Genomic DNA, 14,194 nt, shown 5'->3' on the forward strand with positions numbered 1-14,194 from the left:
AGAGAGCCCAGAGCCAACAAATGCTCCACTTATGGCTCTCGGTCACTAAAACTGGGTCAAATTTCCTTCCTTTAGGAAAATACCCAGGTATTTTCTGGAAAACCTTATTTTTACCCATTTGGAAGGTTGTTAATGGAGAGTTTAAAAAGACATAATAAAGCCTTTTTTCGTCAGGCTCTCTGGGGCTGTATTAATTCGTGTATTTCTATAATGTTAATGCAGCTACTTACCAGCGTGGGTTTGAGCCATTAAAGCCCCTTTCCCTCCCTGCCCTGTCCCCCACTCTGGGAACATCGATAATATGTGGGTATTTTTCCTTGGTTGCAGTTCACTATCAGAGGCTGGCTGTGGGAGATAACTGCATTCCTGCTCTCTTCCAGAGGCCCTCACCTGGATGGTGTGTTTCTGTGCATGGCTCAGGGGATCTCGGCTGAATTAAGGAATTCTTCTGACCTGCTGCTAAATCTAAGGAGTGCTCTGTTGCCTTTACCAGTCCCCTACCCTCATGTTGTTTGGCACGACCCATGATAATCAAATAGCACACAGTGGTCAGGTGTAGCTCTAATAATGGGAAAAGATAGATATGGGGATGCATGATAATGGCAGAATGAAATTAGAATAGAAATATAAATGGAATCAAATAGCAGGTGTTCCAGTTTGCTAATGCTGCCCTTTTGCAAAACACCAGAAATGGATTGGTTTTTATAAAGGGGGTTTATTTGGTTACAAAGTTACAGTCTTAAGGCCATAAAGTGTCCAACGTACGGCATCAACAAAGGGTACCTTTCACTGGAGAAAGGCCATTAGCCTCTGGAAAACCTCTGTTAACTGGGAAGGCACGTGGCTAGCATCTGCTGATCCCAGGTTGTGTTCCAGCTTCTCTTCAGCTCCTGTGCATTCTTCAAAGAGTCCCTATTGGCTGCAGCTCTTCTAAAGTGTCACTCTTGGTTGCTCTGAGGTCCTTCTGTCTGTGAATTCCTTTGTAGGACTGCAGTGATCCAATTAACACCCACCCTGAATGGGCGGGGTAACACCTCCATGGAAATTAACCAATCAAACGTTTCACTCACATTTGATTGAGTCACATCTTCATGGAAACACTCAATCAAAGAATTCCAATCTAATCAACACTAATACATCTGCCCCCACAAGATTGCATCAAAGAACATGGCATTTTGGGAGACATAATACATCCAAACTGGGGGGAGGGGTATAATTATCTCGGTGTCCCCTTGGATCCTGGTGGGAAAAACAAAGTTTAAGGTTTTGCCTCCTGTGGCCTTGAGTCTCTCTGCAGTACCTGCTGTTGCTGGGGTCTATTCAATTGGCAAATACCCAGAAAAGAGGCAGCCCAGGAGTCAGATGAGCAGCTGGTCAACCCCAGGGCATTCCTACCATGCTGGGGGTCCTCTGAGTCTTGCTGTTGCAGATCAAAATTCGAGGATGAAGGCATTTGCTGAAATTCCTTGTACTCCGGACTTCAGTCCCTATTGTAATGGGGCTTTGGGAGCATCTTCTGATGATTCTTGAAGAATCAAGGAAAATTCTCATATTCCAAAAGCCTTTGGCTGAGTTAATTGATTTGTTAGACCAGTCACCATGCCTCAAGCACCCAGTATTTACAGTTTGGATATTGCAAGTATTTCCATGTGCCACTTCATTAATATTTCCCAGACCTTTCTTTTGGTTGGCAAGCACACAGAGGAGGGTTAAAATTGTCTTTTATATCACAGCCACTGAGGGAGACAAGTGGGAGGCCCATCCTCCTTGGCTCCAAGGGACAAAATCTGGAGCCTCTGGGCAAAATCTGGTTGTTACACCGCAGGCTGTCACTGAAGGTGAGTTGGAGAGGTGAATGGATTTATCTGCTGTAGCCTTCATTACTGTCATTGATGAGCCATTGCTTTTTACTACAGGTTGTACATGGACCTACTTATGCTGCCTGTGTTAGGGCTGAAAGGGGACTTGGTTGGCACACCTCTCATTCTAAACAGCTCACAGTTTTGGAGTGACGCAACATCCCAGGGTTGTGTAAAGGCTGCCTCAGCATGGTCAGCAAGAGGCAGCTCTGATATGTGTGTGCCAGGCCAGTGTCTAGAGTGACAACACGGACTAAAATGGCAAGAGTGGTATTTCATGCTCACAGCCCACCCCCATAACTTGGGGAAACAGCTGGTTAACAATGTATCTGTTCACCTTTAAAGGAAAGCAGAATATTTCAATAATTATACAAATATTTGCTTTGTTTATTATTATATAAAGTTCACATATATTTAGAATATTTAAACATTATCAAAACATAATTATTTCTCATGATACTTAAATACCAGGGTTAATGACCGAGTAATGGGTGGTCACTGTGGTCCTTATTCTTTGGTGTTCAGATGCTAACACCCTACCCACCTCCAGCCACATGCAGGGAGCAGACCTGCAGTCTTTCCAACAAGCTGGATTGGGGAAAATGATCCTGAATAAAACACTGGCCCCTGGAGGGGCATCATCCTCAGATGTGACCTCTTCCGTGCATCAGTGAGCTGAGATGTGGCTGCAACACCCTCCCATTCCCTCCTGGGCCCAGCCGTCCATGTTGCATCCACCCTGTTCTCTTAGCAGATGTCAGCCCTCAGGAGAGCAACTTCCAGAGCTCAGAATCCCATGGGAGAAAGGGGAGTGAAAGGCTCTGCCTGACTGGTCTCTGTTCATTCTATGTATTTGTGGGCTTTGCCTTTTGGGACTTAGAAGCCAGATTTATATTGTCTTTCTCTGGTTTTTGCCATGGCTGACTGGGGACCATCCCTTTTCCCTAAATAAATAAAGCTGATAAAGGTGGAGATGGGACAATTACACCTTTTACTTTTTCTCTGTTATCAGTTTCTATACTTAGAACGGGCTGTCCCATATAATTTCCAAACTCAGGACCACAGCCCGGTGCCTGTGGTGTGAAATGTCCTGTGATCTCAGTTGCAGGAAGGCATCCATCTATGTAAATATACTCCATTCAAGGGCTGACCTTTATTCTGAGTGTGCTCTTTTTTGATTTAAAGTATCCTTTATACATGATCACCATAGTATGTATAGATGTGTGTAAATATGAATGTGTGTGTGTGCATTCTTTTTCCTCTTTAATGTCCTTACTTTGTTAAATAAAACCTGTCAGTCCTGCGTTGGTCCCCTAGTTTAGTTGTTTCTCACCTTTTTGGGTTGCAGACCCCTTTCAGAGCTGTGGACTCTGTATGTGTGCATCTATACTCATTTGCCTACAGTTTGGGTGGATGGAGGTGGAGCAGAACGCAGTTTAAGAAGCCTGATGCCTACCATTTGCAGAAATATTTTATAACTGAGGAAGCAGAGGCTTGAGAGATGGAATCTTTGTATTATGAACTACTGGGCTTTTTAATATCAGTCTTTCTTGCAATAATATATTTATTTCTTCACATCTCAATGCTCTTTAAAAATTCCTGTTTTGATGATGTTCAGATATTCTAAATATATGTGTACTTTATATAATTATAAACAAAGCAAATATTTGTATATTTATTGAAATATTCTGCTTTCCTTTAAAGTTGAACAGATATATTGTTAACCAGCTGTTCCCCCAAGTTATGGGGGTGGGCTGTGAGCATGAAAGTGTCAGGTATGCAATTGAACTTCTGGATTAATATCAACATTTTAAACTAATTAGGTAAGGAGAAAGCATTTCAAAGAAAGCATAATGGCATCTTGCACTCCAGCTGGAAGGCAGCACAACATAATTGTCTGGTTAGAAAAGCTTTTTAACATCAGTGATTTAATTGAGCACATTTGAAGCAAACCCAGAAATAATGCATTAACTATTTTATTTTTGTCAAAAGTAAACCCAAGTAGAAGACAGCAGTAACCAGCCAGGGCTTAAAATCACCTAAGTGGGGGAGAAAACAGGCAGCCATTCATTTTAGCTATCGGTTTTTTTTTTTTTTGAGGAGGAGGGGTACGTGTTATGTTGTACTCAGTCTTGTGCATTTCAAGGATACTGTGGGAACAAGTTCAGCAAGATTCCCTGGTTTCCTGGAGCTTCTGCTTCGGCGGAGTGAGACAAGCAAGAATTAAGTGGAACAAAATGGGTAATTCCAAGTAGTGACAAGTCCCACGAAGAAGATAAAATAAGGCAGTGAGTGATGTCGGGTAGGTTGGTGAAGGAAGGACTTTCTGAGGAAGTTCTGTTGGAGCTGAGAGCAGGAGACAGCCCCGCCTGGAATAAACGGAGCCAGACTGGCTGGAGTGGGTGAAGCACAGGGGAAGAGAGTGAGAGACGGGATCTGAGAAGGAGGCAGGATTTTATTTCTGGTGTGAGGAAGAGCATCCAGAAGGTTTGTTAGCAGGACAGTGACTAACAGGTCGCTGACTTTGAGCCTCCACCTGCCTTGGTGTCCCTGCAGCCTCAGCCAGAGGCAGCGTCCCTTCTCCTCTGCTCCATCTCTCCTTTGGCTGCTCCATGCCCTACACTAGGATAGGGAGGTGATGGGTACTGCAGATGGTTGCATCACGGCCACCCAAAGACATCAAGTCCTGCTCCCAGGAACTTGTGAATGTTGAGGATGTTGAGATGGGTAGATTATCTTGTATTATCTGGGTGTGCCTAGATGCTGCAGCAAATGTCCTTATGAGGGAGAGGCAAAGGGAGATAACAGACACAGAGGAGAGGGCTATGTGCCAGGAACTCCAGGGAATTCCAGCAGCCACTGGAAGCTGGAAGGGCAAGGAGCAGACTTTCCTCTGGAGCCTTTGGACGGAGTGTGGCTCTGCCGACAACTTTATTTCAGACTTCTGGCCACCAGAACTGCAAGAGCATAAATTTGCGTTGTTTGAAGCCATTAACTTGTGGTAGTCTGTTACAACAACCACAGCAAACAAATACAGCAGCTTGGGAGAAAGGGAGGGAGACTGGGCTGTGTCATTTGCCACTATTTTTCACCTCCCAAATCCCAGCATGGGTGGGTGCTGATGGAAGTGGAGGAATGGGCACCCTCTGACTTTGTGGGACTGCACCCTGACACCCTCCCCTGTTTATGCTCCAGTCTTACGTCACTGCGGGCGCCTTCCACTCTCAGGCCTCCAGGACCTAAACTGGCGATGCCTCGTGGATGAGGATGGCGGGCAGGGGAGAGCTTGGCCACTTGGCTGGGCACAAGGCCTGGATGGCTGCCACCCCTGTGGGAACATGAGCCCAGTGGGGTCAGGTGTTGCAGTTTTCCCAGACAAGCCTGGGAAAGTCTAGCTTTTTAAAAAAAATGTGAAATTCCTTGTATTGGATGTTAGCTCAAGTTTTAATCTACATTAACGTGGTAAGTTTGTTGCAATTGATTATAATTGTACATTTAACTATAGCCCATAGTTTATATGGGGGTTCACTGTTTGTGCTGTACCATTGTATGGTTGTATGTGTGTGTGTGTTTAAAATTTTGGGGCTAGCAACAAAGATATCACCTAAAATTTCCCACACTAATCAAAATGTTAAAAATGGTGGCAGGTATATGGGAACCCTGTGTTTTCTGCATGATCTTTCTGTAAACCTACAGCGTCTGTAATTGGTGGGGTGGGGGGAGTCTGATTTGGCCCTAGGGTGGTGGGAAGGGTTCTATTTTGTAACTTCTGGCTTGTATTTTATTCTTTGTGTCAGATGTTAGCATACATAGTTCTACCCCATTTTTGAGAGTCTGATCCAGGCTTAAGTCAGTGTTTCTGTTTCCTCTTGTTGCTGTAACAGAGTACCACAAAACTAGTGGCTTAAAATAACATAAATTTATGGTCTTAACAGGTCTAGAGGTCAAAAGTCAGAGGTGGGTCTTACAGGGCTAAGATCAAGGTGTTGGCAGAGCTATATTCCTTCTGGCAGCTCTGGGGGAGAATCTGTTTCTTTCCTTTTCTAGCAGCTAGAGGCTGTCCTTGGTTTGTGGCCCCCTGCCAGCTGCTTTGACCTTTCTTCCATTGTCCTAGCTCCTTCTTGTCTCTGATTCTTCTGTCTCCCTCTCTCGTTTGTGGAATGATGCCCATCTGAGCTCTACAGGTTTGGATAAGGAAACATGTGCTCTTTGGATTTCTCTTCCTACAAAAGAATCTGGGGTACTTTTGCTCATTTTCAATTGGTATTACAATCCTCCTTCCCCTGCACAAGGGAAACTTATGTAATCTTTTGTGGGCTTGAAACAAATGAACTCTTCTCTCCATAAGCATTTTGGACTTGTTTCCTGTGCATGCCAGTGTTCAGGCCCATCACTGTCCCTCTCAGTGTTCTGGTGCTCTTCGACACGTGGCACACTTACTGGTGGTGGCAGTTGCTTTGAGAGCTTGGCGATTATGCATATTAAAAACCCTCAGTCTGGTGGAATGGGGCACCTCTTGAAGCATGCTAACAAGGTGGTGGCAATTAAGTAGGGATTCTTCTTAATAAAAGAAATAACTGTCTTTATTAACTGGAAGATTTCACATAGAATAAATATTCTAACAAAACCTCAAGCCTGTTTTTACACTTGGCATTTTATTCTGGTAACTGTGCCTTTTCAATCTCTAAAATTGTGTTTGCTATTCTATTTTTTTAAGGAATTTCAAGCAACTTTTTGATCAAAAATTTCCATCCAATGGGCTATTTAAAATATTAACAAATTGCAGTTTTCTCCTTTGATTTCAATATTGGATTAATTGTTCCTTAGTGACTCTTTTGAATGTTTCAGTATGATCTGATCAGAACTGTATTTTCATCTCACAGACCTCAAGCACATTTGGAATGTAATTGCTCTTTTAAGCTAGGTTTTCAGTAAAGCCTCATTAATTAGGTGTGTTATTGTTATCTAATAGTCTCTGTATAAATAACTTTTTAAAATGTTTCTTAAAAATGAGGATTAACCAAAATAGGGCTGAATTTACAAGAGTTAAAATACTCATTTAGTGCTTAAAGAATGAAAGATGTTTGCTTAGAAAATCCAGCCACCCTTGGATGTGACAATGGGTCCAAGAAGGCCCACAGCCCAGGCATGCTGATTTCTAATTCAGTGTTCTTCCTACTGTACCTGTGGCCTCTTTCAGACAGAGAGGTTTGGAGGCTTACAACCCCACACAGCAGTTTTCTGCCCATGAAGAAGTTCCTTGGGCTTCAGGACTTCACTTCAGAAGTGTCTGCCCCTGGGGAAGTCCTCTCCGACCACCCAACCAGTTAGTCTTCTCATTGGCTCTGGTCACAACCACGTGCGTGTGAGCTGTTTCCTTTCTGTGTCTGTCTTTCCTGGAAGGCAGGGACTGAAGCTGTCCTGCTCTGCATTGCTTGCTGGAGCCCTGCATAGTTCTTGACCCACGGTAGGTTCTCAGGGAGCATCTGTTGAGTGAGTGTTTGAGCGACTTTCTGTCTTTCCTGCTGTTGACCTTTGGCTCATCTAAGAAAGTCAGGCATTTGGCAGTTTGCACAAGAGAGGCCTTGGGGGGTGGGGAGCAGAGGTAGAGAGAAAGTGGGTGGCTGGAGGTGAGGAGGAGTTTGCTATTCAGTTTCCAATGTTGATTCCCTGCTCATGACAGGAACCAGGTAAAGCGCTTTAAATGCTTTCCCTCATTTCATTTTCACAACCACCCTGAGAGGTGTTCTTTCATTCATTCTGTAAATATTAGCACCTACCCTGTGGCAGGCATTTTGCTGGGTTTTGGGATATAGTGAGCAAAATCATCGGGTCCTTACCTTCATACAGCACACAGGCTGGACTATGCGAATGTTAGAGAAAAGAGGGTAGGATCTTAAAATGGCCCATTCATGACTGAAAAAATACCATTAATTATTTGGTTTCCATTACAGATTACCAGAATATTTTATGATTGTAGTTTATTCTCCTCTAGGCATTTAAAGTTGATTAACTCAACCTCTTTTGAAATTGTGTATCTGCATGAGGTATAGTCATAATTTTGAGCTTCTAACTTGGTAGTTTTAATGAGAGTTATTTGGGGTTGTTTGAAATGTGAACTTTACACCTATGTGAAAGTTACAGACTTCCATCCAAATGGAAGTCTTCTGAAATAGATTAATTGTTTAATATTTTATAAACTAGGATTTTGTAACTGAATTTTTTTTTGCAAGTCCCTTTACCTACTGACCTTTAAACTATAGCTGCCACACATTTTCCATTTACATATACAGAAACCCACACCAGATAATGTTATCATTTTTGTTTTAACATTCATACAAATTTTAAAGAAAGTAGGAGTAAAAAGGATAATCTACTACATTTCACCAGCTACTTAACATTTCTGTTGCTCTTCATCATGCTTGAAGACCTGTTTCCCTTGCATATCATTTCTGTTTGCTCTGAAGAATTTCTGTTTGCATTTCTTGTAGGGCAGGTTTGTTGGCGACAAATTTTCCTTATCTGTGTTCCGGTTTGCTAATGCTGCCATTATGCAAAATACCAGAAATGGATTGGCTTTTATAAAGGGGGTTTATTTGATGACAAAGTTAGTGTCTGAAGGCCATGAAAATGTCCAAATGAAGGCATTAACCCAAGTATACCCTCACTGAAGGAAGGCCAGTGGCATCTGGAAAACCTCCGTTAGCTGGGAAGACACTCTGATGGCATCTGCTGATCCCAGGTTGTGTTCCAGCTCTACTCTCAGCTCCTGTGCGTTCTTCAAAGTGTCAGTATCAGCTTTCAACGGCCATCTTCAAAATGTCTCTCTTAGCTGTAGTACCTCCTTCTGTCTGTGAAAACTTTTATAGGACTCCAGTAACTCAATTAAGAAACACCCTGAATAGGTAGGGTAACAGCTCCATGAAAATTATTCAATTAAAGGTCTCTCCCACGGTTGATTGAGTCACATCTCCATGGAAACACTCAATCAAAGATTCCAACCTAATCAACACTAATACATCTGCCAACACAAGATTCCATCAAAGAACATGGCATTTTGGGGGACATAACACATCCAAACTGGCACAATCTGTGAATGTCTTTTTTTTTAATTGAGAACTTTAGCATATATACGTAACAGTGATAACTTTCAATGTATGATTTCTGATAACTTTCAATGTATGATTTCACAAGTAGTTAGAGAGCAGATTTCAAAGAATGTCATGGGTCACAGTTCTACAACTTCAGCCATTTCCATTATTGTAAAATATAATATACATACAGAAAAGTGTCATCTCTTGATGTAAAGCTCCACAGTTTAGGTTCTTTCCTTATTATGCAATACAAGGTATATACAGAAAGGTGAAGACCTTCAAGGAACAATTCAACAAGCAGCTATAGAGCAAATCCCAAAGGACACTATAGGCTATAGTTTCACCATGTCATTTACCTCCTTCCAGCCATTCCAACACCCCAGCATCCAAAAACATGTATATATAATTATAAAAAGTTTCAGTATTCATAGACCTTTGTTAAATTTTACATCTGTGAATGTCTTTATTTTACCTTTATCCCTGAAGGATATTTCACTGGACATAGAATTCTGGGGTGACAGTTATTTTCTTTCAGTATTTTAGAGATGTTGTTCCACTGTTTTCTGGTCTCTGTACTTTCTGATGAGCAATGCATAGTTTCTGATGAGAAATTTGTGGTAATTTGAATCATTGTTTCCTTGTAGGTGATGCATTGGTTTTCTGTGGCTACTTTCAAGATGTTTTCCTTTATTTTCTTTTTCAGTCATTTGATTGTGATCTGCCTTGATGTAGTTTTCTTTGATTATATCCTGTTTCTGAATTGCTGAGCTTCTTGAATCTGTAAATTTATGTCTTTTATGAAATTTGGCCATAATTTTTAAATATTTATTTCCCTGCCCAAATGTCTTTCTCTTAGCTTGTTGGGACTCCAAGTGACATGAAGGTTTAGACCTTTTGATATTGTTCCAAAGGTTTCTGAATTTCTGGTCATTTTTTCTTAATCTCTTCTTTATCTGTTCATCAGAGAAGATAATTTCTGTTGATCTCTCTTCAAGTTGCTTACTTTTTTTTCCTGCCTTCTCTATTCTGCTGTTGAGCCCATCCAGTGAGCGTTTTATTTTAGATATTATATTTTTCATTATAAAATTTTTTGTTTGGTTCTTTATTATAGTTTGTTTCAAAATAGCTGTATTAAAGTTTCTGTTTAAAAATCCCACTTCTGGATCATCTCAGGATTGGCATCTGATTGTATTTGCCCTTGGGAATTGATTACTTCTTCCGGATTCTTTGGATATCAAGTAATTTGGGGTTGTGTCCTGAACATTCTGGATGTGATGTTATGTAAACTCCAGAAATGAGGATGTTTTTGTTTTAGCATACAATCAACCTGATTAGATGTAGTTGCTCCTTCAGTGGGCAGTGACTCAGGTCTCAATCCAGTCTTCATTGTTAGACTGGGAAATGTGATTATGGTTCAAAACTCAATTCAGTTCTTAAAGCTTTTTCTACACTCTTTTGGATTTGTTCTGCTCATGCTGAGTTCAGGGATTAGTCTGAGATGTATGCAAGTTTATAGGCAGAATTAGGTGGTCCCCTTTTCTGACTCCTTTTTCTCCAGGATTCTCCCACGCTTTCTGGTCCTCCAGTAACAACCTCTTTTCCTCATTCCTCTGGCCAGAAAGGCAGGGTTGTTATTGGCATCTTTGCCATCTGTGCAACCATGTTGCTCCGTGTGTAGGACCATCCTTGGGACAGAGGCGTGAGAGACAAAGGAAAAAGCCAAGAAACCCACCCCCCTGTGGGTTGCTTCTCCAAGTTTTGATTCCCCTCCACAATTTGTATGCTTCCACTTACTTCTCAAAATTCTTACATAGTTGTGTTTTTGTATTTTGTCTAGAGTTTTTAGTTGTAAGCAATGTCAGGGATGGACTATAGCAGCCTTTTACCGCCATTGTGGAACCAACACTCCATATATATTTTCATAAGGGATATGGGCCTAAAATCTTCTTGTCTTGTAATATCTTGTCATATCTGGGTAACAAAATTATGCTGGCCTCATAAACCAAGCTGGGAAGTATTCCCTCTTTCTGTTCTCTGAAATATTGGCATTTCTTATTTACTTAAGTTTTTGGAAGAAATCCATGTTACTTTGAGTCTGGAATTATTGTTTTTTTTTTTTTTTTAATTTTCTGGGTGGTGATGGTGATGGTGGGAAAGTTAAGTCAAATATTTGAGAAATTTTCTATATTTTTAATCATTGATTTCTACCTTAATTTCATTCTGTGTGATTTAAAGCTTTTGGACATTCTTGAGACTTGCTTTTATGGCTAACTATATAATCCATTTTGGTGTATGTTCCATGTATATTTAAAAAATGCATATTATGAAGTTTTGGAGGCACAGTTTTTATGTGTCAGTGGGTCAAATTTGTTTACCCTGTTATTTAGACTTTCTATGTCTTTATTATCTGCTTTTCTAACAGTATGGAGAGAGGTATGTTAAAAATTTCCCACTATTATTATGGATTTGTCTATTTCTTCTTTAATTATTCCCATATTTTTTTTATCTATTTTGAAGCTATGCTATTAGGTGCATACAAATTTAGAGTTGTGATATTTTTATGGTGTATTTTCACTTTCATCATTGTACAGTGTCCCTCTTTATCTCTAATAATCTTCTTGCTTTTACATTTACTTTATCTGATAATAGTATTGGAACATCGGATTTTTGTTGTTGGTGGATTTTTCATGTTATGTCTTTTTACATCCTTTTAGTTTCAACTTTTCTGAGTCTCATTTTTTATATATTTCCATTTTAAGCAATACATAATTGGGTTTTAATTTTTGTAGCCAATATACTTTTTTTTTGTTTGCTTTTGTTAAATTAGTGTATTTAGTCCATTTACTTTTTTCTTTTTATCAAGGCTGCTTCGGGTTTATTTTGCACTTGGTGAATGGTTACATGTGTCAAGGAAGCTCACTGTGGCTTGGAGAGCAGAGTGGGGTTCCCTCAACTTTCTTTTTGGTGTTTTGCTTTGTTGACATAAAAAGAACCCAACTACTTCTGCTTACTGCAGCTTTCCTAGTCTGCCGGGTGGGGCGGACTGAGCCTGGAGCCTCCGGAAGGATGGCGGCCGGTGGTGGCAGTGACAGAGCCTTGCCCTCAGGAAAGGGGTCCCCCATGGCTTGGCCGGGCTGGCGGCCGGGCTGCTTCCTCTCCAGGTCACGTGCGATCATGCTGCTGGAGGCCTGGGGGGATTCCGAGTGCTCTGGGGACTCCAACACAGTGGCCATAAACGGGAGGGTGGACTTCCTGAAGAAGCAGCTTGCCCGCCAGTGACTTGGGTCAGCCTAGAGGAGACCAGGGTGCTGGGGAGTGGCTTTGCCTGGGTACTCGGTCCTTCCGCAGGAGCTGTTCTTGGACGTGGAAGCCAGGCGACACTGGTAGTAGTTGTGGGTGGGCACGAGCGAGCCGCTGGAGGGGATGGCTGCCATGCTCTTGCGTGTGGGCTGATGGAAACCTCAGAGGCTTCCGCTGATGGGCCCCGGTGTGCGATTTCGGGGGAGGGGGCGAAGGGTCGCTAGGTCATGGAGCCCATTTGCCCAGGGAACCGCTCTACCACAGAGAGCCAGCGCCGGGGTGGGGATGGTCCATTTACATTTAATAGAATTTGTCCCATGCCCTCTATGTTACCTTTTCTCTCTATTCTTGCCTTCTTTTGGATTAATCAAGCATTTTATGTTATTCCCATTAATTTTTACCTTTACTACCTTACTAATTACATATTCTTATTTTATTCTTTTAGTGGTAACTGTAGGAATTACAAAATGCATCTTTGACTATTTTAAGTTGTGCTTTTAACACTTTAAGACTATTTCAGAGTTTATGGAACACCTTAATTCCCTTTTCCCCTTTCCTGTCTCTTGTGTCACGTATGCTAGTTCTATGTTGTTTTAAATTCCCATACTATTATTTTTGTTTTGTGCACCTAATGTGTGTTTAAACTTAAGTACATATTTACCTTTTTGGTTGCTCTTTATTTTTTCCTGCATTTAGTATTTCTATCTGGGATTATTTTTCTTTTGCCTGAAAAATTTTAGTGATTTCTTTCAGTGAAGTTCTGCTGGCAAGGAGTTCTTTCAATTTTTGTTTCTCTTTAAATATATTTATTTCCCTTTCACTTTTGGAGGATAGTTCATTGAATAGAACATTCTAAGTTGGCAGTTATTTTATATCAGCACTTTAAAGATATCTTTCCATTGTCTTCTGTCTTCTATCATTTGTGTTAAAAAGTTGGCTTTATTGATGTTCTTTTGAAAATTATGTCTTCTATTTCTAGCTGCTTTAAGATATTCCCTTTCATTTTACTCTGATGTGCTTTTGTGTAGTTTTCTTTATTCTACTTGGGAACCCTAATGCTTCTTGAATTTATTGCTTGATAACTTTTATCAGTTTTTGAAAATTTTCAGCTGTTATGTCTTCAAACATTGCTTTCACCAAATTCTCTCTTCTTCTTCCCCTCTGGACTCTAAAACATTACTTTTTCACAATACCCTGTGTAACCTTTTTGTACTTTTCTATGTTTTACATCTTTTACTTTCTGTCTGTGTTCTTCTGGATGTTTTATTGACCTGTCTTTTAGTGTACTTATATTCTTTAAAGCTGAGTCTAATCTGCTATTAAACTAATCTGTTGTGTTCTAAATTTCACTTATTATTTCTCAATTCTACCATGTCTGTTTTTTATAGGGAACAATTCTCTAGTGGAATTCACGATCTTTTATTTTTCAAACATATTAATTGCAGTTATTTTAAAGTCTGTGTCTGATGATTTCAAAATCTGTATCACTGGGAGTCTGTTTCTATTATGTTTCTTTCTCTTGGTCTTATCTGTTGATCTGCCTAGTAATTTTAGATCGAATGCTTGATATTATATATGAGAAATTGTAGAGGGCAGGATCATTACATTGATATATTTCTCCACAGAGGATTTTCTTTAGCTTCTGGCAAGAACTCAGAGTAGGACCAACTCACATTCATCCTATCAGGTGTTGAACTGATGGGAATCTGGTTGTCAATATTTGTGTGGCCAGTCTATTTCTGTATTGCCCTAACTCCTATGGTATAGTTCTTCAGTGGTCCAAACTGAAAGCATGAGATGTTAACCAGGGTTTCTTAATGTTGATAGACCCTGAACTCCAATTTTTATCTCCCCAGTCTAGTGAGACTGATGATGATAGCTCTGCTTAGTTTCTCTGCTTATTGATAGCTACTTTCTTTTAAGCTTCTCTGCCTTCTGCCC

The 14,194-nt window shown here is 40.7% G+C and overlaps 2 protein-coding genes across 7 annotated transcripts in view; one reads left to right on the plus strand and one right to left on the minus strand.

The window, feature by feature from the left end:
- The window catches only part of CACNA2D3 (calcium voltage-gated channel auxiliary subunit alpha2delta 3), a 1,184,653-nt gene that overhangs the window by 284,582 nt on the left and 885,877 nt on the right, over positions 1-14,194 (plus strand). The gene's annotated exons all lie outside the window — the stretch shown is intronic.
- On the minus strand, positions 12,126-12,387 carry PPDPF (pancreatic progenitor cell differentiation and proliferation factor). The gene is made up of 2 exons (XM_037798487.1): positions 12,255-12,387; positions 12,126-12,217 (listed from the first exon to the last, which is right to left on the minus strand). Exons 1-2 carry the CDS (start codon positions 12,385-12,387, stop codon positions 12,126-12,128), a joined length of 225 nt encoding a protein of 74 aa, XP_037654415.1.

This window comes from Choloepus didactylus, chromosome 1, assembly GCF_015220235.1.
Source record: "Choloepus didactylus isolate mChoDid1 chromosome 1, mChoDid1.pri, whole genome shotgun sequence".
NCBI lineage: Eukaryota > Metazoa > Chordata > Mammalia > Pilosa > Megalonychidae > Choloepus > Choloepus didactylus.